The following is a 20,640-nucleotide window of genomic DNA, read 5'->3' on the forward strand; positions in this document are numbered from 1 at the left end:
GAAAAGTTAGAGTGGGAGACATGTAAAGAGACAGTATGAAGATACCAGGTTGAATGAAAGAGAAGTTATATCCTAAGTGTTGAGGAGATGGAGAAAATGGGCTGAAAGTCTTTTGTGACCTGTGGTAACAGAGTGTATTGTGCTAGAATATTCCTTTAAACCATGGAACAAATATGCATTTTGGGGAGATAATGAGAATGTTGAAATTGTAGAGATAAGCAAAGGCTTTTATTGATGGACTAAGTGAATATTGTTATTATGAGAAGCTGTGATCTTACGAGAAGTTTGAACAGAGAGAGCAAGAGATGAGATATGAACCCTCTGCCCCAGGGAAAAAGAGCTCTCTCTTTCAGGAGATGAAGAAAACCCTTGGCTTTTGGTGCTGTTCATCTGTAAAAATGATCCTCGATGAGTTTACATGAGTCCATGGCCCATATGCAGCTGCGGGAATGGCTGCGTGATATGGGAGGTTCACAACTGCAGATTTTCCCCAGGCGGCTGCTTTTGTGAGAGATAAAAACCCCAAGCTGTTTCTTTCTTGTGGAATGTTACCATAACAGACCAAAAGAGACTTCTCTCTTTAAATGGATTGATGAAAGACTATTCTGTAAGCGGTACCAACCTAGAGTTCTGTGTTTTGTCTTTGCACATTTTCAGTGAGAAGAGAAAATGTAGAAGAAAGTGTTGAGGAAGGATGTTGGGACAACAGGCAGCTCTTCAAAATGCTGTTTATTGTATCACAGATGTTACAGCAGTCCTGGGTCCTGGGTGACAGAGCCATGCCTAAAGCTGCCAGCTACAGCTTTGCATGACTGGAGCCACTTTAGCTCTGGTTACAATGCATTATGTAGTTTTCTTTCCTGAGCATCTTAATACATAAAAGCCAATCAGCATCACATACAATACCTTTACCTCTAGCCTATCACAACTACTATTGTTAACATATTATGTTACAGTTTAAGCTTAAAGTTGTTTTTCTATTTTCTTGCAGTGGAAAATTCTTAGACCTTTTTTCTGCTTGATAAAAAAACATGCTTTTGTTTGCTGATGATATCTTTGGCTTTTCTTGAGACCTCTTCCTGCTTGCTAAAAACACCTTTGTTTGTGGTCAACATATCCTTTGCTGTAGCCATAAAACCTCTTTCCAACTCAACTTAACCTTTGCCTTCTTAGTTGTCCAGTAACAACTTTCATTTAGACATCTTTTATTCTTCTATATCAAAACTTGCTTCTGTCTCTCTTTCACTTACAGGTTCCACATTCAGAGAGCCTTCTGCTAAACATTCATATCTGTAAAACTTTCCTGTAAACTTTCATCATTTCCAACATCTCCCCTGTTCCAATGAACCACAAAGATGCTAGGAATGGTCTTATTCATCATTTTCCGTGCAAATTGAAGTGTCCAGGGTGCCACTACTCTAATTACAATTATCACTACTAAAACAATCAAGCCTACTTTACAAGGTTCCTTCAGATAAGGTAAAAAGCTCCAACCATCAAACTGTTTAGCTAAAATGGTCTATTTGTTGTAATCTGGTGGAAAAAAGGCCTGAAATTCAACAGTACATTAATTTGAGATCTGGTAGAAGGTTTCTCTGTATTTTATTTACATTATATTTGTAGTCTATGGCTACTTCTCTTGATTTACAAAGGGGTATTTAATATTTTTTTCTGTAGCTTTTGCTTGTGCTTTGTTAAGACCTTAATTCACTAATTGGTAAATTCGAAAATTTTACTCAAATCACAATAGTTTTGAAGTCTTTTGAGGCAGGACTGGGAAAGTTAGTACATATTTATACAATTTTAAATATGTATAAATTCTTTTACCAACTCTCAGGATAAGATTTGCTGAGACAGAATATACTTTTAGTTATACTATTTTTTCAGAAAAAAAAAGAAAAAAATAAGGCAAAAATTAAATTCAATATTATGTAGAATGCTTTAACTAATATTTGTCTTCTCACTAAGATGCTCGCAAAGAAAATACAGACAAATAAAATATTAAGAAACTAACAATGCAAGCAACTAGGGTGGCACTTTAAATTTCTTTGGGTTTTATGCAGCTCCATCTGATGTGTTGGTAACAGAGTTCAGGAGAAGTGGTTATCACATTTAGGTGTGATGTAGCTGTTTGCAGTTTCTTTGTTCCTGTCTTTATCTTGGATGCAGGGATGTTTGGCATTCCTAGAAAAGAGAAAAGACACAAACTTCTCAGCAAACATGTGCCTGAAAGAAACAGTTAATTACATTGACTTATTCAGGTGAAGTTTTTTATTTTGTGAAGAGGGGTTTGGGGTTTTTTTACTACTTTTATTGTTTCCCGCAAGTTTTATTGTGGTTTCCTCTAACTAATTGTTCAGTGGGGGAGTGGGACCACTTTTAACAAGTTTTGCAAGAGTTGCACTCTGTTGAAGGGGGCCTCTGCTCTTCGCCTTGGAGCAGTTTGCTTTACCAGTTTGCTCCTTTTGTTTCAATGACTGAGGCACTGCCTAGAGCCAATCCTCTCCTTCCTCCCCCTTTTTTTCTATATATATATATTTTTTTTTTTCTTTTTCATTGAGAAAGCAAATTTCTTCCCCACACTGTGATGGGTTCCTGCACGACATAGGGACAAATCAATGCTTTCTTTTCTTCTGGTCCTGTAACACTAATCCAAGACTGACTTTGCAAGCACAGAGTGGCACCTCTGATGCCTGTGAGAGCACCTGAGGGAGTTATCAACTTCCAACTTTTGGCCAAAGAGAATGAGAGATTGGCACCCGTATCTAACATGCCTGTGTTATTAACCTGAACTCCTCAATTTGACAACTTACAAGTCAGCAGTGGTAGTTAGTGACTAATTTTTTGGACCCAAAAAGCATCAGGATTTTCAGGAGCATCTGAAAAACAGTGTGGTGGGATATATAGTGGAGGGTAGCAGGCATTAGTTAAAAGACTGTGAGTTTCTTGGTTGTCCAGTAACAACTTTCATTTAGACATCTTTTATTCTTCTATATCAAAACTTCCTTTTGTCTCTCTTTCACGTACAGGTTCCACATTCAGCCTTCTGCTAAACATTCTTAATGTAAAACTTTCCTGTAAACTTGCATCATTTTCAACATCAAAAGAAGCTGTTGGGGGAGAGGAAGTGTTTTGAAGGTTTCATTTTAATTCTCATTCTCTTCTTTTAGTGTTTGTTAATAAATCTATCTTCATACCTTTAAAGTTTGAGCCTGCTGTGCTTTTCTCCTAATCCTATCTCGCAGTAGAAAAAGAGTAAATGATTCTAGTGAGCACTCAGACCACTACACTACACCACTACACTAAATTTAGGAAACAGAAATTGGTGAATGTGAAACCACTACATGATTTGGTGTTTCCGCCTGGTTATGAACTTAAACCACCACAATGTGCTACTGACAAGTACCACTGTACACCAGGGCTCTGTGCCAGTGAGCAAAGCCTGTGTGTGTGCACTGGCTCTCCAGGTGTACCTGGGCACACACACGAGCTGGGCTCACAGGGATGTGGCTCCAGGGCACGGCTCTGGATGCAGAGCAGTGTCCAGCTGCTGTCCCACCTGGGAAGAGCAGGCGTGTGTATGTGTGTTTGTGTGTGTGTGTGTCATTGATAGGTGTCACTAAAGTGGCCCTGGCTCTTTGTGTGCACTGTTTTCGTAGAAGAAAAAATTTGCCTCTGCATTTCCCTTTTATAGCTGTTAAAACAAGGAGAGGCTGCCCGCCCTGGGAAGAAGGGGAGGCATCATAGGCATGGCCAGACTTTTTGTCCCTTTTCTTTAGAAAAACTTTCCTTTCCAAGATCTCAGGAGCTGGACAGTCTGGTGCAGCTGAAAACTCAACTGGGTACAGGAAGAGCAGGTGGCTGTAGGAAAATAAAAAGCACTAAGAAGTCCAAAAAGTAAAATCACACTTTCACCAGCCAGCTCAAGAACTGTTTTAAGTAACACTTTGGGGAGGAAATTTGAACCATATTGGTTATTGATGTAATTGTCGTGTTTTAATGGATGGGGATTGTGAGTTTCTATTGAAGGGAAGTACATGAGGTAAGAGGTGCTGGGGTAGTTCATTAGGAATTGACAAATAGAGGAAGACAGGAACTAGAGGGCAAGACCAGGTTGGCCCCCGTGTTCACCACTGAGAAGATTCTGTAGCCCTGCTGGGGGCAGCAACCCTGTAGGCACGGTAAGGTGAGGGCAAAAAGCCATACCAGACCTCTGTCATTCCTCAATTGTCTTTTCCCTCCAGAATCCAATATGGGTGCAATTGACAAATAAAATACAATAGAGATTAGAGGGCAGGACCAAACTGGCCTCTGTACTCACCACCAAGATACACCTACTATGGGCAGCAACCCCATAGGAAGGGTAGATGAGAGTAAAAAGCCATACCAGACCTCTGTGATTCCCTTTGTCTGCTCAAACCAGTTCATGTCACCAATTCCACCAATCATTGTGCTTAAAAAAGAACGCTGAGATTTTTTTCTCCGTTCCCACTGTCCTCACCCACATCAACAGATGCTAGTAGGAGCCATCCAAAATTAAACTTTGACTCAAGAGAAGTAAAAGTAAATCATCAAAATTGAAAATAAAAAAAAAATTGTTCAAGTCAAATGACTTATAGAAAAAGTACAGCAGGGTTTGTTATAGATGAGCAATGCAATGGTTGGCTCTCAGAATTAGAGGATGAATATTATGTGTATGTTAAGAGAAGTTTTATTGATGTATAGTTATGTTATTGTGGTAAGTCCTCCCATAGTCCTACAGACAGTCTGTCGCTGGATAGATAAATCTGGCTATAATAAGAAACCCAATTAAGCTCTCCTAGTTTGATAAACAGGTCCCTTAGTGAACAATCATAGCACGGATTTAAACTCAAACAGAGACCTCAACCAACCCCTTCCAACCCTAAATACAGATGTATCATTGGCCAGAGAGTTGGGTGGTGTTAAAGCCCAGACCAATCAGTTGTCTAGACCTGGGAATTTTAAACTCCCAATATAAGAAGATTCTGAAGAATAAAACAGGCTGTTTGCCTCACTATCAGGAGGACTCGAGTCATGATTTCTGTCTCCAACCTACGACCGCACGTAACAGTGATCGGGGCATTGGGGGAGGGGCTGGCTTGTCACTAGGAGGCGTGGCATGGCAACACCTGACCGCCAATCAAATTGCAAGAAAGCAGTCTCCACCAATGGACAGTGAAGGGAAGTTGACTGACAGGCTTTGGGAGGGGCCAAAGTTGGCTGATGTAACACCAGGAGTATAAAAGGCGGAGCAGCCATTCTGTAGACAAGCACATGGCGGTTCATTTCCATGGTTCCAGTGCTGCTCTTTCTCCTTATTCAGTTTTTTGATGTCTTTTGTTAAGGTTTAGCAAACCTATGAAATTTTAAAATTGGGCATTGTTTCTCACACTCCACAAGGTGCTTGTGGCCTGGGGGTCACCCCAGGAGGATTCTAAAGAGCTCTGAGTCTGTGCCCCCAAACCCCAGGGGCTTTGTCCTCTCTTCATTTCCATTTCCTTCCTTTTTTCCTCAATTCTGACAGCCCCCAGTTCATGGCTTGGTGATTCTGGAAGCACCTGAGCAGGGAATGGGTTGGGGGGACCCCGGGAAGGGGGGAAAAGGGGGTGCAAGGCCTGCGGGTAATGGATGAGGCTGTGGGGACCCCTGGGCTGGGATGTGTCACACCTGGGACAGGATCTCCCCCTCAGGATGTGTCACCTCCAGAACATGGAGCTCCCCAAGGACAGGACCCCCCTGGATGTCCCCTCCGGGATAGAACCCACCCCACCCATGCAACACTCAGCACAAACGGCCTCTTCCTTCTGCTGCAGAAGAAAGAAAGTGAAAGTTTTGGGGGGGATGCCCACAGACCCCACCAGGTCCCCACCTCTCCCTGCACTCCCTGTTGCCCCTCCCTGGGGTTCCCCCAATCCATTTCCTGCTCAGGTGCTGCCTGGGGTCACCGAGCCAGGAAATGGGGGAGTGTGAAATTGAGGGAAAAAGGAAGGAAATGGAAATGAAGAAAAGAAAAAGCCTCTGGGGGGCAGAGGGGATGCAGACCCAGAGCCCCTCAGAATCCACCTCGGGTGACCTCCTAAAAACCACAAGCACCTTGGGAGGCTTTGCTGGGGCCTGAGTCACCTCGAAATGTGAGGCACTAAAAATGTGAGGGAAGGAGCTTTGACCCATGGGCCCATTCAGCCACTGCCCATCCCTGGGACCCCCATTCCTCTGGGAACCCAACCATGGGACCCCCATTCCTGATGTCCCCATTCCCTGGCACCCCCATCCAGGTGGACGGCAGGACTTCCATTCCCCAGGATCGTCATGGCCCAGACCTTCCATTCCCAAGGAACCTTCTCCCATTCAATCCATCCCCGGAAGTCCTCCTTCTCCCAGGACCTTGATTCTCCCATGATCCCCCATTCCCATGGAGCCCCCCATTCCCCCTCACCCTATCCCTAGGAACCCCATGCAATGACCCTAAGCCCCTGGAGCCCATGTTCCCCTAAGACTGCCCTCCCTGAGTCCTCCCACTCCTGAGAACCCCATATCCCACAGCCTGTCCCCAGCTTGTGATCACCCTTCCCCCAACAAAGGGCACCTGCACATGTTGATAAGACCTGACCTTGCTTCCTTCCCCTTTTGTAAAAGAGCCACCAGCCAGGGGACAGCCGCCCCTGGCAGCGAGTGACAGCCAGCCTGGATGGCCGAGGACACAGAGATGGCCGGGAAGGTGACACTGCTCCTGTGGGGTGAGTGCCCCAGACATGGACCTGACACCCTGAGGATGGGCCTTGGGTGAGGCAGAGACTGGTGGGGAGGGGGCACAGGGGGGCTCCAGGGTACCCTGAGGTCCCCAAGGCCAGCAGTATCAGTGCATGAGGTGATTAGTGTCATGTGGTGGCCGTGGGGACAGGAGAGGGCTAACAGGAACATGGGGACAATAATGGGGGGACAGGAGTGTGGGGAGGAATCATGGTGCTCGTGGGGGTGACCTCTGCCACCACGGAGTGGCCATGGTGTCCCCATTTCTGCCTGAGCATGGGGTGTCTGCCGTGTCCCAGTCCCTTAGGGGTCTGTGCCACACAAGCACAGATTGTGGAAAGCCCCCACACTCTGTGCCCCTGTGCCGCTGTCCCCATGGTGCCACCCCCCCACCCAGCCCTGTCCCTTCTCCCTTCCAGCTCAGATCCTCAGCCTTCCTGGTGAGTCCTGAAGCCACATCCCCAGCCCTGCTTTCCCCAGCCCCGTGTTCGCCCTGGCAGGCTGGTGTCCCCTGTCACCCACAGGTGCCCAGACCACCCAGCTCCTGGTGGAGCCCCCCTGGAGGCCGGCGATGCTGTGGGACCTGGTGACACTGACCTGCCAGGGCTCGGGGACTGCCGGTGCCACCACCTGGTACAAGGATGGGCAGCGCTGGGGACAGGAGGGACCCGACAACTTTGTTGTCACTGAGAGTGGCAGCTACACCTGTGACAGACCTGGCACCGGGCTCAACCCCTCTGTGAGAGTCTTAGATGGTGAGGGGCGTTTGGGTGTCCCTAACCTGGGACCTGCAGGGACCCCGAGGGCTCTGGGTTGGCCCCACTCCACGGGTCACCTCCTGGTGTGGCCAAAGCCAATCCTCTGGGGATGGGGACATCCCCACACGGGGACATCCCAGTGCATCCCAGTGTCGAGTTGGGGACTTGGAGATTCCTGGTGCACTGGGAGTGACCCAATGGGGGACCCCATCTGACCCCCTATGCCCCAGCGATGTGATGGGATCCCCGTGTCCCGCAGGCCCCTTGGTGCTGCAGGCGCCGGCTCAGGCGATGCTGGAGGGGGACACGGTGACACTGCGCTGCCGCTGCTGGCGGGAAATGTCGGTGACCGCAGTGCGATTCTACCATGGGGACAAGGAGGTGAGGATGTCTCTCCTTGGGACTGAGCTGTCCCTGTCCCCTCTGCAGCTGAACCACAGCGGCCACTACCACTGCCGGGGCTGGATGAACTCTTGGCTGCCCCTATGGAGACAGTCGTACAGTGACAGTGCACGGTGAGCACCCCACAGCCACCACCTTGACACACCCACAGCCCCTTCCCATGGACTCGGGGTCACAAATCCCCCTCTCCTCTCCTTCCCAGAGCTCTTCATGGTGCCGGTGCTGGAGGGTCACTCCGAGACCATCAAGGGGTCTCCCCTCAATCTCAGCTGCCTCAGCACCCCCAGCCCCCTGCGGCCCCTAGCCTCCCTCCTGCACATCTTCTACTGGGACAGGCAGTTGGTGGGGAGCCCGCAGGGGTCCCCACAGCTCCTGGTGCCCACCGTGGGGGTCTCCCACTCGGGGAATTACAGCTGCCAGGTGCACTCCGAGGGGGGGGGAGGGGGGGGGGGCGCGGCGTGCAGAAGAGCAGCGCCCGGCTCTGTGTGACAGTGCGCAGTTAGTGTGGGGATGGGCATGGGGAGCCCCCACAGCTTCCTTGGGTCCCCCTGCTGTGCCTGGGGTCCCCATCCCTCTCTGGCATCCCATATCCCTTCTCAGTTCCCTGCTCTGTCTTTTCATCTTCTTTTGTTGCCTGGGTCCTTCAAAACCCAACTCTCCCATGTCACCCTAATCCCTCTCTGGGGTCCCTGCACCCATCTTTGGGTGCCCCTCCTTCTCCCCGTGATCCTCTCTATCCTCCTGCTAAGCCCCCACTGGAGAGTCGTAAATGACAAGGGTTGTTTGAGTGTCCCCATTGTGGTACCTGTGGGACCCTGAGAGCTCTGGGTGGGCTCCGCTCCATGGGTCACTGCCTTTCCCCTACACACGGGGACATCCCAGAGAATCCCAGTGCAGGGGGACTCTGTGGAATTGGGAACCCCTGGTGTGTTGGGTGTGACCCAGTGGGGGGGTGCCGGTGCCATTGGGACACCCCAGGCCAGAGCAGAGCCGTGTTTCCATGGACATGTGAGGGCTGGGGGGGCCGGAGCAATGGCAGTGGTGTCCAGTGAGAGGGGACAGGGACCAGGAATGGGACTGAGACTAGGAATGGAGCTGGGAATGGGAACAGGGAATAGTACTGGAGGTACATAACTGTGACCAAGAATGGCACCAGGTATGGGAATATGGGAATGGGAAAAGAAATATGGAAACAGCAACCAGAGAGAATATGGGATGGGGATTAGTGTTCAAAATGTTGCAGTGAAACCCATTCGGGGCTGGGAGCTCGGCAGCTGGGCCTCCCCTGGGCTGCTGCGGCCCAGGGCCCAAAGGCTGGAGCTGCAGCCTTGCTCCTGTCCCAAGAACAGCAGCCTCCTGCAGGCCCATGTCCCCTCCATGTCCCCAGCATGAGGGAGGGCTCTGAGGCACAGCAGGTGCTGGCAGGAGGGGCTGCTCTGGCCAACTGGGGGTCTCTGAGAAATGGCCAAAGCCTTGTGCTCTCTGCAGCCGGCCAAGGACAGCAGCTGGGCTGAAGGGTTTGTGTGCCACAGGCAGCCTGAGCTGTGGAGCCCTCAGGGCCCCGTGTGAGAGGCGGCCCTGGGGAATGGTACTGGGAACGGGGACTGGGAATGGGACAAGAAATGGGGACAGGGACTGGGAATGTTGACAGGGACCAGGTATGGGGAACAGGGATGGGGAATGTGGGACAAAGACCGGGAACATGGGAGAGGGACCTGCAATGGGACCTGGAATTAGGAATATGGAAGTGGGGTAGGGAATATGGAAACAGCAATCAGACAGACAATACAGGATGGGGAATACGAAGATGGGAAGGAAAACTGGAATATGGCAACAGGACTGGGAATACAGGAATAGAACAGAATATAGCAATGGAAATGCAGGCCTCGCATCAGGCCTGGCAATGGCACTGGGAATACGAGAATAGGAACAGAACAGGGAATGTGGGACTGGGAATATGGGAACGGCAACCAGACAGAGAATACAGCACAGGGACAGGGAATGAGACCAGGAATGGGATCTGGACTGGGATGGGAGAAGGATGGGACCAGGAGTGGGGTGACACGGGAATGGGCAAGGGGCAAAGGGGGTGACAGCAGGGAGAGGGAGATCCTGGACAGAGGACACTGGGATCCAGGACAGGGGAACTGGGGACAATTCCAGGGCAGGGGGTCCTTGATCAGCTGCCCCAGAACTTCCACCAGGGTCTCCCAGCACAGCTGAAGCCAGTCAGCCTGGGGTGCCCAAGGCCCTGAGCCACCCCCAAGTCCCTGCCAGGAACCCTCAACTCCCTCTCACCCAGCATCCCTCACATCCCCTGGAAGATCCCACCATGTTTCCCATCCTTGTCTTAGTTCAGCTTCTTTATTTTTACCCTGGTGTTGGGTGTTTTGAAAGGCAAAGAGGAATGAAAAGGAAATCCAGGCCACGGAGAGCCAGAAAGATGTGGAGCCCCCAGCCAGGTTTCTTCCCAACCCAGATCACCAGCACCAGGGATCACCAGGGCTCTGCCCACCGGGAGTCACTGGGGATCATCCAGTGTGGATCCTGCCATGGGGGATGGAGCTGCAGCAGACACGAAGCTCTTCCCGCACTCGGGCCAGTCACAGGGCTGCTGTTGGTGGCTCAGTTGGTGTTGGGTCAAGTTAGGGATGTCTGAGAAGCTCTTCCCACAGTGTGGACACTCGTAGGGCCTCTCCCCAGTGTGGTTCTTCTGGTGTCTGATCAGGTTGGATCTCTGCCTGAAGCTCTTCCCACACTCCCCACACTCATAGGGCCTCTCCCCAGTGTGGATGTGCCGGTGGGTGATGAGGGTGCAGTTGTGCTTGAATCCCATCCCGCAGTCGGGGCAGCGGAAGGGCCTCTCGTCTGTGTGAATCCGCTGGTGTGTGAGGAGATTGGAGCTGGTCGAAAACCTCTTCCCGCATTGATCACACTCGTAGGGCCTCTCCCTGGTGTGGCTCCTCTGGTGTTGGATCAGGTGGGAGCTCGTCCTGAAGCTCTTCCCACACTCCCCACACTCATAGGGCCGTTCCCCCATGTGGCTCCTCTGGTGGACCATCAGGTGGGAGCTCCGTCTGAAGCTCTTTCCACACCCCCCACATTCGTAGGGCCGTTCCCCCGCGTGGATTCCCCAGTGGAGGATCAGGGAGGATCTCTGGCTGAAGCTCTTCTCACACTCCCCACACTTGTAGGGCCTCTCCCCGGTGTGGATGCGCCGGTGGGTGACGAGGGTGGAGTTGTGCTTGAATCCCATCCCGCAGTCGGGGCAGCGGAAGGGCCTCTCATCCGTGTGAATCCGCTGGTGCAGGAGGAGATTGGAGCTGGTCGAAAACCTCTTCCTGCACTGATCACACTCGTAGGGCCTCTCCCCAGTGTGGACTCTCCAGTGGCGGATCAGTTTGGATCTCTGCCTGAAGCTCTTCTCACATTTCGAGCACTTGTGGGGCTTTTCCCCGTTGTGAAGCTGCTCAGGGACCCCCAGCTCCAGGCTCCAGCTCCATCTCTGGCCGCCTCCCCAGCCCAGGGTGTGTCTTTCCTCCTCGGATCGCTGTGATGTGCCTTTGCAGCCCCTCCTCGTGGGGGATCTCTGGAGCTTTTCCTCCCCGTTGGATTCCTGTGCCGTGGAGCTGCTAAAAACGGTCCCTTCCACGAGGTTCTGCCGCGGGGAACTGTCCTCCCTGGGCTCCATCCTCAGCTCAGTGTCTGGGGAGGAAGGACAAGGAGAGGATGGGATTTGCCTCCGTTCCACAGGGAAGGGGAAGGAGACCCCCCTCAGTGCTGAGGCAGGACGGCGTCGGCAGCAGAGTTGTCCTGCAGCCGGGGCCAGGCTGGGCGGGGAGATGGAGCAGGAGAGGGGGAAAGGGGCACTGACTTCCTCCTCACCTGCCTGGGGCTCCCGGGCCATCTTCCTCTTCCTCCCGGCCTCCTCCTCCTCCATCGGGCCAAGGTTTGGGAACGGGAAATCCTGGTTTGGAGGGGAAAACAAGGGCTGAGCGCGTTGGGTTTGACGATTCCGCCGCCCAAGTGCAGCTGGAGAAGTCAGCGCCCCTTTCAGCCTGGGGGGGCCCGGACCCCGCTCATCTCCAGGCTCCCCCACCCCTCCAGGCTGCCGGGGGTCCCCCGGCTCCGGGATCGCCCCTCTGCGCTCTCCCCGCTCCGGGGCTCCCGCGTTCCCCCCCGGCTCTCCCGGGGGTCCCAAACCCGACACGGCCCCTCTGCCGCCGCTACCGGGCGATGGCCACGTGGAATCCCCCAAGATCCAGGGGCATGTCCGGCTCGGCTTCGGCTCCTGCAAGATCCAAACATCCCCTGCCGCGCAAAAAACCCTCCCGGAGACCTTCCCCAGATGGATTTGGGGTGAGCTCCCGCTCCCCGCTCACCTGCGGCTTCCGGCGGGGAAACTTTGTCGCGCTCCTCCTCCTCCTCCTCCTCCTCTGTCCCTCCTGTTCCTGCTGCTCCTCCTCCTGCCGCTCCTGCCTTCCCTCGTCCTCCTCCTCTCTCCCTCCTCTTCCTCCCGCTCCTCCTCCGCTCCCAGCCCGGCCCGGGCGGTGCCGACACCCAAAAGCTGCCGCGCTCTGCCCTGGGGGAGTTCCAAAGCGGCCCCGGCCCCGCGGCCCCGGGAGCGATCCTGGGAGCAGCGGGAGCGATCCTGGGAGCGGCGGGAAGGAATTGGGAGCGCTTTCCCTCCCAGTATCGCTCTGACCGGGAGCGCCGGGAGGGAACTGGGAGGAAACAGCGCCCCCACGCGGCTGCAGCCGGCGAGGGGCGGGGCCAAAGCAGAGGCGTGGTTATGCAAATACAGGAGCGATCGTGCGCTGTGATTGGTGGGCGGGAGCAGAGCGGGGTTTCCCTGGTCGTGTGAGGGCGGGGGGGCGGAGCGATGGCGGCGGCGTCCGGTGGGAGGGGAGCGGGAATGGGGACAGGGAATGGGGACAGGGACAGGGGGTGGGGACAGGGACAGGGAATGGGGACAGGGACCGGGAATGGGGACAGGGACCGGGAATGGGGACAGGGACAGGGAATGGGGACAGGGAATGGGGAATGGGGACAGGGACCGGAAATGGGGACCGGGAATGGGGACAGGGACCGGGAATGGTACTGCAGATAGAGAACAGGGACCGAGAATGGGACCGAGGATGCGAATATGGGAACGGGACAGGGAATAAGGAAACAGCAGCCGGAGAGAGAATATGGGATGAGGATTAGGGAGATGGGACCGGGATCGGAAACGAGGATACAGGAGCTGGACTGGGAACTGCTAAATCGGAACGGGACAGGGAATAGAGAAATGAAAATGTGGGACTGGCAACGGCACTGGGAATACGAGAATGGGAACAGGGCAGTGAATATGGGACTGGGAATAGGGGAATGACAGCCAGACAGAGAATACGGGACAGGAACAGGGAATGAGACCGGGAATGGGATCTGGATTGGGATGGAAGCAGGATGGGGCTGGGAGTGGGGAGACACGGGAACGGGCAAGGGGCAAAGGGGATGACAGCGGGGAGAGAGGGATCCTGGACAGGGGACACTGGGAACCGGGAAGGGGAGACATGGGGACAGTTCCAGGGCAGGGGGTCCTTGATCAGCTGCCCCAGAACATCCACCAGGGTCTCCCAGTGCAGGTGGAGCAGCTTGGCCTGGAGTGCCCAAAGCCCTGAGCCACCCCCAAGTCCCTGCCAGGAACCCTCAACTCCCTCTCACCCAGCATCCCTCACATCCCCTGAAAGATCCTCCTATGCTCCCCATCCTGGTCTTAGTTCAGCGTCTTTATTTTTGCCCCAGTTTTGGGTGTTTGAAAGGACAAAGAGGAATGAAAAGGAAATCCAGGCCACCAAGAGCCAGGAGGATGTGGAGCCCCAGCCAGGTGTCTTCCCAACCCAAATCACCAGGGCTGTGCCCACCGGGGTCACTGGGGATCATCCAGTGTGGATCCTGCCATGGGGGATGGAGCTGGAGCAGCACATGAAGCTCTTCCTGCACTTGGGGCACTCGCAGGGTGTCCCTTAGTGGCACCTCCATTGGTGTTGGGTCAAGTTAGAGCTGTCTGAGAAGCTCCCTGTGTCCCTTAGCCCTGCCTGGGGGCCCCCATTACTGCCAGGGTCCCCCAGTTCCTGTGGCAGGTCCCCCATCCATTCCCAGGTCCTTTACCGGGTCCCCCAGCACTACGTGGGTACCCCCATCTTTCCTTTAAATTTTTACCACGTCCCCCCACCACTGTTTGTGTCCCCCTCCCTGTCCCCCCACCCCTCACTGGCTCCCTTCACCCCTCCCTGGGTGAACTCCACCCCTCTCTGATCTCCCCCCACAGTCCCCAGGTCCCATCATCCCCTCCCTGGGTCCCCACACCCTCCCTGGCATCCCCCCTCTCCCTCTCCAGGTGTTCCCTCCCTGAACCCCCCATTGTTCCTTGGGTTCCTTTCCAGGCCCACCCAAGCTCTGTGCCCCCTCTTCAGCACTGAGGTCCCCCTACTCCTCACTGACACTCCCTGTGTCCCTCACTGTCCCCTGGTGACCCCCATCTCACTTTCGGGGATGTCCCTGTGGGCGCAGCCCCCTGGGGCACAGGTGGCACTTGGGGGCTGCCTGGTGCTGAGCTGTGCAGTGGCTGCGGGGACAGGTCCCCTGTCCTTCACCTGGCACTGGGGGAGCTCAGGGGCACCATTGGGCATTGGCCCTTGCCTGGAGCTGCACCACACTGGGGACAGTGACAGCAGCCACTATCGCTGTCGGGTCAGCGATGAGGACAGCGTGGCCAAGAGTGTCCCCATGAATGTCACTGTCCTGGATGAGCAGGAGGCCTGGATTGAGGGTGACCCCACTCACAGCATCCTCCAGGCCACTCTCATCCCCCTTTTCTCTCCCTCTTGCTGGGTGTCAGCCCCTCCCCCCAGACTCAGCCCTCTCTGTGTCCTCGCAGTGCCTGTGGCCAATGCCATCATCACCCCCGGGCCCCTGTCACACCAGGTGCACACAGGTGACCCTGTGACCCTACACTGCTCAGTGCAGGTGGGCTCAGGCCCTGTCACCTTCATCTGGCTGCATGATGGGCAGAATGTGGCCTGGGGTTCCGTCCTGGAGCTTGTGGACATCAATCTGGGACATTCAGGCACCTACCAGTGTGTGGCCACCAACCAGCTGGGACAAGACGGGCACCGCGTGTTCCGGGCACTCAGCCCTGAGCTGGCCCTGGAGGTGTCACCTCAGGGACACGGGGACACAGGTGGGCTCACATGGGGTCACCAGGGAGTATGGGACCCCTGTGGTGATGGGTGATCCTGATGTCTCCCTCTCTGTTTCTTGCAGTGGCCGCAGGGGTCAGTGGATCCCTTTTGTTCCTGGTCTTACTTGTGGGTGTAATTGTGACCTGGCACTGGTGGCACCACCTGGGTGGGTGACAATGAAGGGACAGGGGTCCAAGGCAGCTGTAGGAAGCCCTGAAGAGTTGGGGAGCGATTGGGCAGCACTCAAAGCCCCAGAATTTTAATCTTGGCTGGGGATCCTGTAGGGTTTGGGGAGGTGCTGGGAGGTCCTGCAGGGGTGTTGGGGTTTTTTTCAGGGGCCCTGCTGGGCTTTGGGTTCTTGAGGCTGAGTTGGTTGGGGCCACTGGGGAGGTTCATGAATTCTGGGAAACTTCAGGGATGCTTGAGGGTCCCCATGGGAATTGAGGGTCCTTTGAGGGTTAAGGAATCTTGAGAGGGGTCAGGGCTCTGGAGACCCCACAGTCACCTCTCCCCTCTTTCCTCTGCAGCCACCAGGAAGCACCAGGAAAGGTAAGTGGGGGGTCTCCAGCTGTGGCCCCTCTTTTATGCCCATCCCACAACTCTCTATCCCCTCCCACACATCCCCTGTATCCCCACAGGGCCCCCCCAGAGTCCCCGGCCCCCCAGAGGAGGGGGAGGTTCTGTACACCCACGTCGTGAGCACCAAACAGGCACGGTGTGAGTACAGTGGTGGGGGGACAGTGACACGTCACCCACCGGTGTCATGCCCCACCTTGGTCCCCCCAGTTGGTGTCTCTTGCAGGGCCTCTCTGTGTCACCATCCCCCAGGAACCCCAAGTGACCTACAAAGAGCCTCCAGGACCCCATGGGCATCCAGAGGAGCCCAGTGACATCTATGAGATTGTGCCATGACACTGGGGGGCACTGAAGGGTCCCCACCCATGGGCACCCACACGTGTCTGTGCTGCCAATAAAAACTGCCCCTCCCCCTGCCAGTGGAGGCTCAAAAGGCAAAGATCCCAAAGGGCTGAGAGAAGAGCAATTTCCTGACACAGCAAAGAGAGAACAAAACCAACAGCAACTGCAACAAGGTTCAGAATCCCAAAGGGTCACAAAAGGAATGATTTCCAGGGAAAGCCCCCAACAAGGAACAAACCCCAGACTCTTCCTCCAGCACTTTTCCTCCACCAGAGAAACCAATCAAGGCCCTGGATCTTCATTGCTCTGATGGCCAATGCAGCCTTCAGGAGGCTCTGGATTCTCCTCTCCCCTGTCCCAAACCCCTCCTCTGCCGTGTTCCCCACACAGTGACATCACAAAGCCCCTGTGGGTGTCCCAGAGCCTCCCCCTTTTCCAGGGCAGCCTGGATAAGGCCATGGCACAGGGTGGGGTGTCAGAGACACAAAACATGTCAAGACATTTTGGAACACCAGTGTGTGGCAGGGGTGGGTCAGGCCTTGCTTTTGGTGAGACAGGGTTCTGTCTGTCAATCAGTCTGTCAGCCATGGCACACTGGGGACAACATGACACTCTGCCAAACCCAGCTCCTCAGTGGCTGAGTGACCAGAAGTCCTACCTGGCAGGAGGGCCCTCGGTGGCCCAAGGGCTTCAAAGGCAGAGCATGAAGTGGCCTTTTGTCTGACCCTATCTTCTCTTGGAGTGTCTGTCACATCCACACTGGAACCCAGGAGCTGGCAACTGTCTTGGTTTAAAAGAGAAATGTCTGCCAAGGAAAGTGGGAACCTTCCTGGAATGGAAAGAAAACCCATGCCTGAAAACTTTTTATAATTTCAAAAATTGTTGGGTTTCCATGAAAAAATGCAAGAAAGTGTTCAACAGCTTTTTACCAGAAAATTTTTGGAAGAGAACAGAACAAACAACACAAAACCAGAACTTTCCCACCGGCTCAGGGCTGTTTTTTCATCTCTGTTGCAGTTATGACCACGCCCACCAGGGGGCGCTGCAGGGAGCATGCCCGGCCAGCAGGGAGCGCTGCAGGGAGCACTCCCGGCCAGCAGGGGGCGCTGCAGGGAGCACTCCCGGCCAGCAGGGGGCGCTGCAGGGAGCGCTCCCGTTCAGCAGGGGGCGCCCCGGTGCCAGCTCGATCCCCTCAGGGCCGATGGCGGCCTCGGCCGGGAGGGAGGAGGGGAAATCGCTCCTTTTGCAAACTCACGGCCACCAATCGGTCCCGGCACCACCACCGGCAGCGGGCAGAAGCGGCCAAGGCAGCAGGTTGGATTGTAGTGCTGAGTGGCACTGTAGCATGTCCTGGGGCACACACCTGTACAAACACACGGGACCGTTCACCGTTCCTGAGCAGAGGGAAGGCAGCACCAACTGCCCAGCCAAGTCTCAGGGTCACAACAGCACCTCTCATGGCTTTATGCCACCATTCCTGAAGATCTTCAGCCTTTCACTCCCTTTTCCTCCTTCAGCCCTGGCACAGCAGCTTTGGGAGTGTTGAATTCCCCTGGGATGGTGAGGAAAGCAGGTGCTCGGTGCTGTCACTGCCAGGGCTCCTCAGGGGGCTCCAGCCCACATTTGGAGTTCCTGCTCTTCCTGGGCCACTGCTGGTCCTGACACAGCAGCCCCAGGGAGAGGCTGAGGAAGAGAGCAGAGCCACAGTCCTGAGGGCTCTGCTGCTCCAGCTGGAGCACAGGGACAGCATGGGCCAGGAGCAGTGGCTTGAAAGCACAAAATGGGGCAAAATTTGAGCTGGTTGGGCCAAAATTTGTTCTGCTCTGGGTGCTGCAGAGCCTTAACAAGGTGTTGGAATTAGTGCTGGGGTTCCTCAAGCTCAGCCGTGCTCCTAAACCACCCCCATGCACAAACACACGGCTCCACTGCCTGTCCAAGGAATTTTGAGCATTGGATAGATTTTGTGGGACAGGTGCCCCCAGCTCTGCCCACAAGGAGCTATTTTGGCTGCCAGGAAGGTTTTCTGGTGGTTTTTGCTGGTGTTGGGGATGATTCAGTGCCTGTGCCATGTGGCCAGGAAGGCCGAGCTGGAGCAGCGGCTGAGGCAGGAGCGGCTGGAGCAGGTGGCCACGGGAACAGCACCTGGCCATGCAGGTGGAGCAGGAGCACCGGGAATTGCACAGGGTGCTCAGGTGAGGCCCACGGGGCTGGGGCATGGTGGGGCACCACTTGCCATTCCTGCTGCCCTGAGATTTTGGGACAGAGCAGTGACACCCATTGGCCTCCAAAACCCCCTCAGGGCTCGGGCACAGCCTCACAGGAGGTCCTGGACCAGGCCTTGGGGACGATTTGGGCACTCCTGGGCTTGTTCCCGACAAAGGGCAGCGCTGCGGGAGCGGTGGGCACATCCCGAAGGATCAGCCCGGGGCTGCTGGAGCCTGAGTGCTGCGGGCAAGGACGGCGGGAGGGAGCCGGGCCCCGCTCAGGCGGCGCTGCCCGAGGAACGTCTCATCCTGCAGGAGCTCGGGAGCCTCTGCCGGTGCCGGCCCTGCGGCTGTCGGGGGGCGCGGCCGGAGGGGCCGGGGGGCACCGGGTGGGAGGGGCCGGGATGGAGGGACCGGGACCCCAGTGGGGAGCCCCGAGGGTGGAGGGACCGAAATGGCCGAGGGGAGACCCCGGCCCGGCGGGGGAGCAGAGACCCTGGGCTGGGCTCTGCGGGAAGGAGGGACCGGCACGGTGGTCCCAGAGCACTGGGAAGGGCCCAGCTGCCATCGCGCTGCGAGTGCCGGGACTGTCACGGGGTGTCTGAACCGACTGTGACAGCGTGTCCCAAGCCACTGTCGTGATGTGTTTGGACCGACCGTTGCCAGGTTAACGCCCCCACAGCTTTGGGCACTTGGGGGGTGCCCTGGAATGGGCAGGGCAGGGGTGGGGCAGAGCCCTGTCTATTCCCTGTGCCCTGTGCAGGTGAGGAGGGCAGGGATGGAGCAGTCTGGGGACACCTGGAATCCACACAGGGTCACTCACCACAGCCGTGGGGCAGAGCCACTGCTCAATATTTCCACACTTTTCCCTCTCTTCTGGTGTCCACATCCAGAACCCAAATATTCTTTCTGCGAGGTTCCAGAGGGCTGCAGGTTTTGTTCAAGAAGGAGGAGCGTCAAGGTCAGGTTGTTGAGCAGATGGGTGTGGGATTTGCAGAACTTCTGGGGCTCTCTCAGCCCCTTGCTGACAGGGACAAAATGATCAGTTGCTGCATTTCCGGACTGGTTCCCTCACAGCTGCCCCTGCAGGGGCTGTTTCCAGCCAGCCCTGCTCTGAAAACCATCAAAGGCCCTCACAGAGCCACTGCTTGGGCTCCCATTGGCTTTTGTGCTTCTCGCAGGGCTGAGCAAACCACAGCCAGGCCTTTTCCTGCCCACAGAAATCTCACCTTTGCAGCAGCTCTAAAGCTGCCAGAATCAAAGCCAAGGGGGCAGGGGGGACCCTCAGGTCCTGGCTGCCAGCTGGGGCTGGCCAGAGCAGGGCTGGCCAATGCCCATCCCTGTGCACTGGGGCTGGGCCATGGCTGGGCCCCACACTTGGATGGGCACTGGCTTCAAGGAGGAGGAGTTGGGGAGCTCCTTCCTGCCTGGGGCTCCATTCCCAAGCTGCTCTTGCTGGCTCTGACCCTGCAGGGAATGGGTGAGAATGGAGACGTTTGGAACAGGTTTTCTCCCAAAACCCAATAAATTCAAAGTGCCCCAAGCCCTCAGGTCAGGAACCCCATTGGGGAATATAGGAAGGATCAGGAGAGAGCAGGGGTGGCCCCCAACAGCTTCAGCCAATCCTGATTTTGATGGTCTCAGCCCTGCGGAATCAAATTTGGGCTAAATCAGCCATTTCTGTTGGAAAAAAAAAAAAAAACAATTTTCACAGTGATGTGGGGTTGGGGCCAGAAGGGTTATGGTGTATAGTGGATGCTGGGGGAAGTGTCTGGAGTTTGTTTCTTGTTGGGAGCTTTCCCTAGAAATTGTTTCTTTTGTGAACTTTTGGATTCTGAATCTTGTTGCTGTTGGTTTTGTTCTCTGAGTGCTGTTTCAGGAAATCGTTCTCTCAACCCTTTGGGATCTTTGTCTTTTGTACCTCCACTGGCAGGGGGAACGGCAGCTGTGTGTTGGTGGTCAGGATTTTTCCTCATTTCCTTTCTCTCCAGGAGTTTTCTCCCATTTGTTGCTAAGAGAGAATAAGAGAATAAGGACCATCCATTAGAGAGGATCTGAGCCAGCAAGAGCAGCTTGGGAATGGAGCCCCAGGCAGGAAGGAGCTCCCCAACTCCTCCTCCTTGAAGCCAGTGCCCATCCAAGTGTGGGGCCCAGCCATGGCCCAGCCCCAGTGCACAGGGATGGGCATTGGCCAGCCCTGCTCTGGCCAGCCCCAGCTGGCAGCCAGGACCTGAGGGTCCCCCCTGCCCCCTTGGCTTTGATTCTGGCAGCTTCAGAGCTGCTGCAAAGGTGAGAATTCTGTGGGGGCAGAAAAAAGGCCTGGCTGTGGTTTGCTCAGCCCTGCAAGAAGCACAAAAGCCA

The 20,640-nt window shown here is 55.0% G+C and overlaps 1 protein-coding gene across 1 annotated transcript; it reads right to left on the reverse strand.

Moving 5' to 3' along the window:
• Positions 1 to 10,452: 10,452 nt before the first annotated feature.
• LOC310919446 (uncharacterized protein) lies at positions 10,453 to 12,634 on the reverse strand (the record flags this gene model as incomplete). The annotated part of the gene is made up of 3 exons (XM_083878811.1): positions 12,314 to 12,634; positions 11,817 to 11,898; positions 10,453 to 11,636 (listed from the first exon to the last, which is right to left on the reverse strand). Exons 2-3 carry the CDS (start codon positions 11,869 to 11,871, stop codon positions 10,453 to 10,455), a joined length of 1,239 nt encoding a protein of 412 aa, XP_083734937.1. The 5' UTR covers positions 11,872 to 11,898; positions 12,314 to 12,634.
• Positions 12,635 to 20,640: the final 8,006 nt, after the last annotated feature.

The sequence above is a fragment of the Zosterops lateralis genome (genome assembly GCF_965231275.1).
Source record: "Zosterops lateralis genome assembly, chromosome: 27".
Taxonomy (NCBI): domain Eukaryota; kingdom Metazoa; phylum Chordata; class Aves; order Passeriformes; family Zosteropidae; genus Zosterops; species Zosterops lateralis.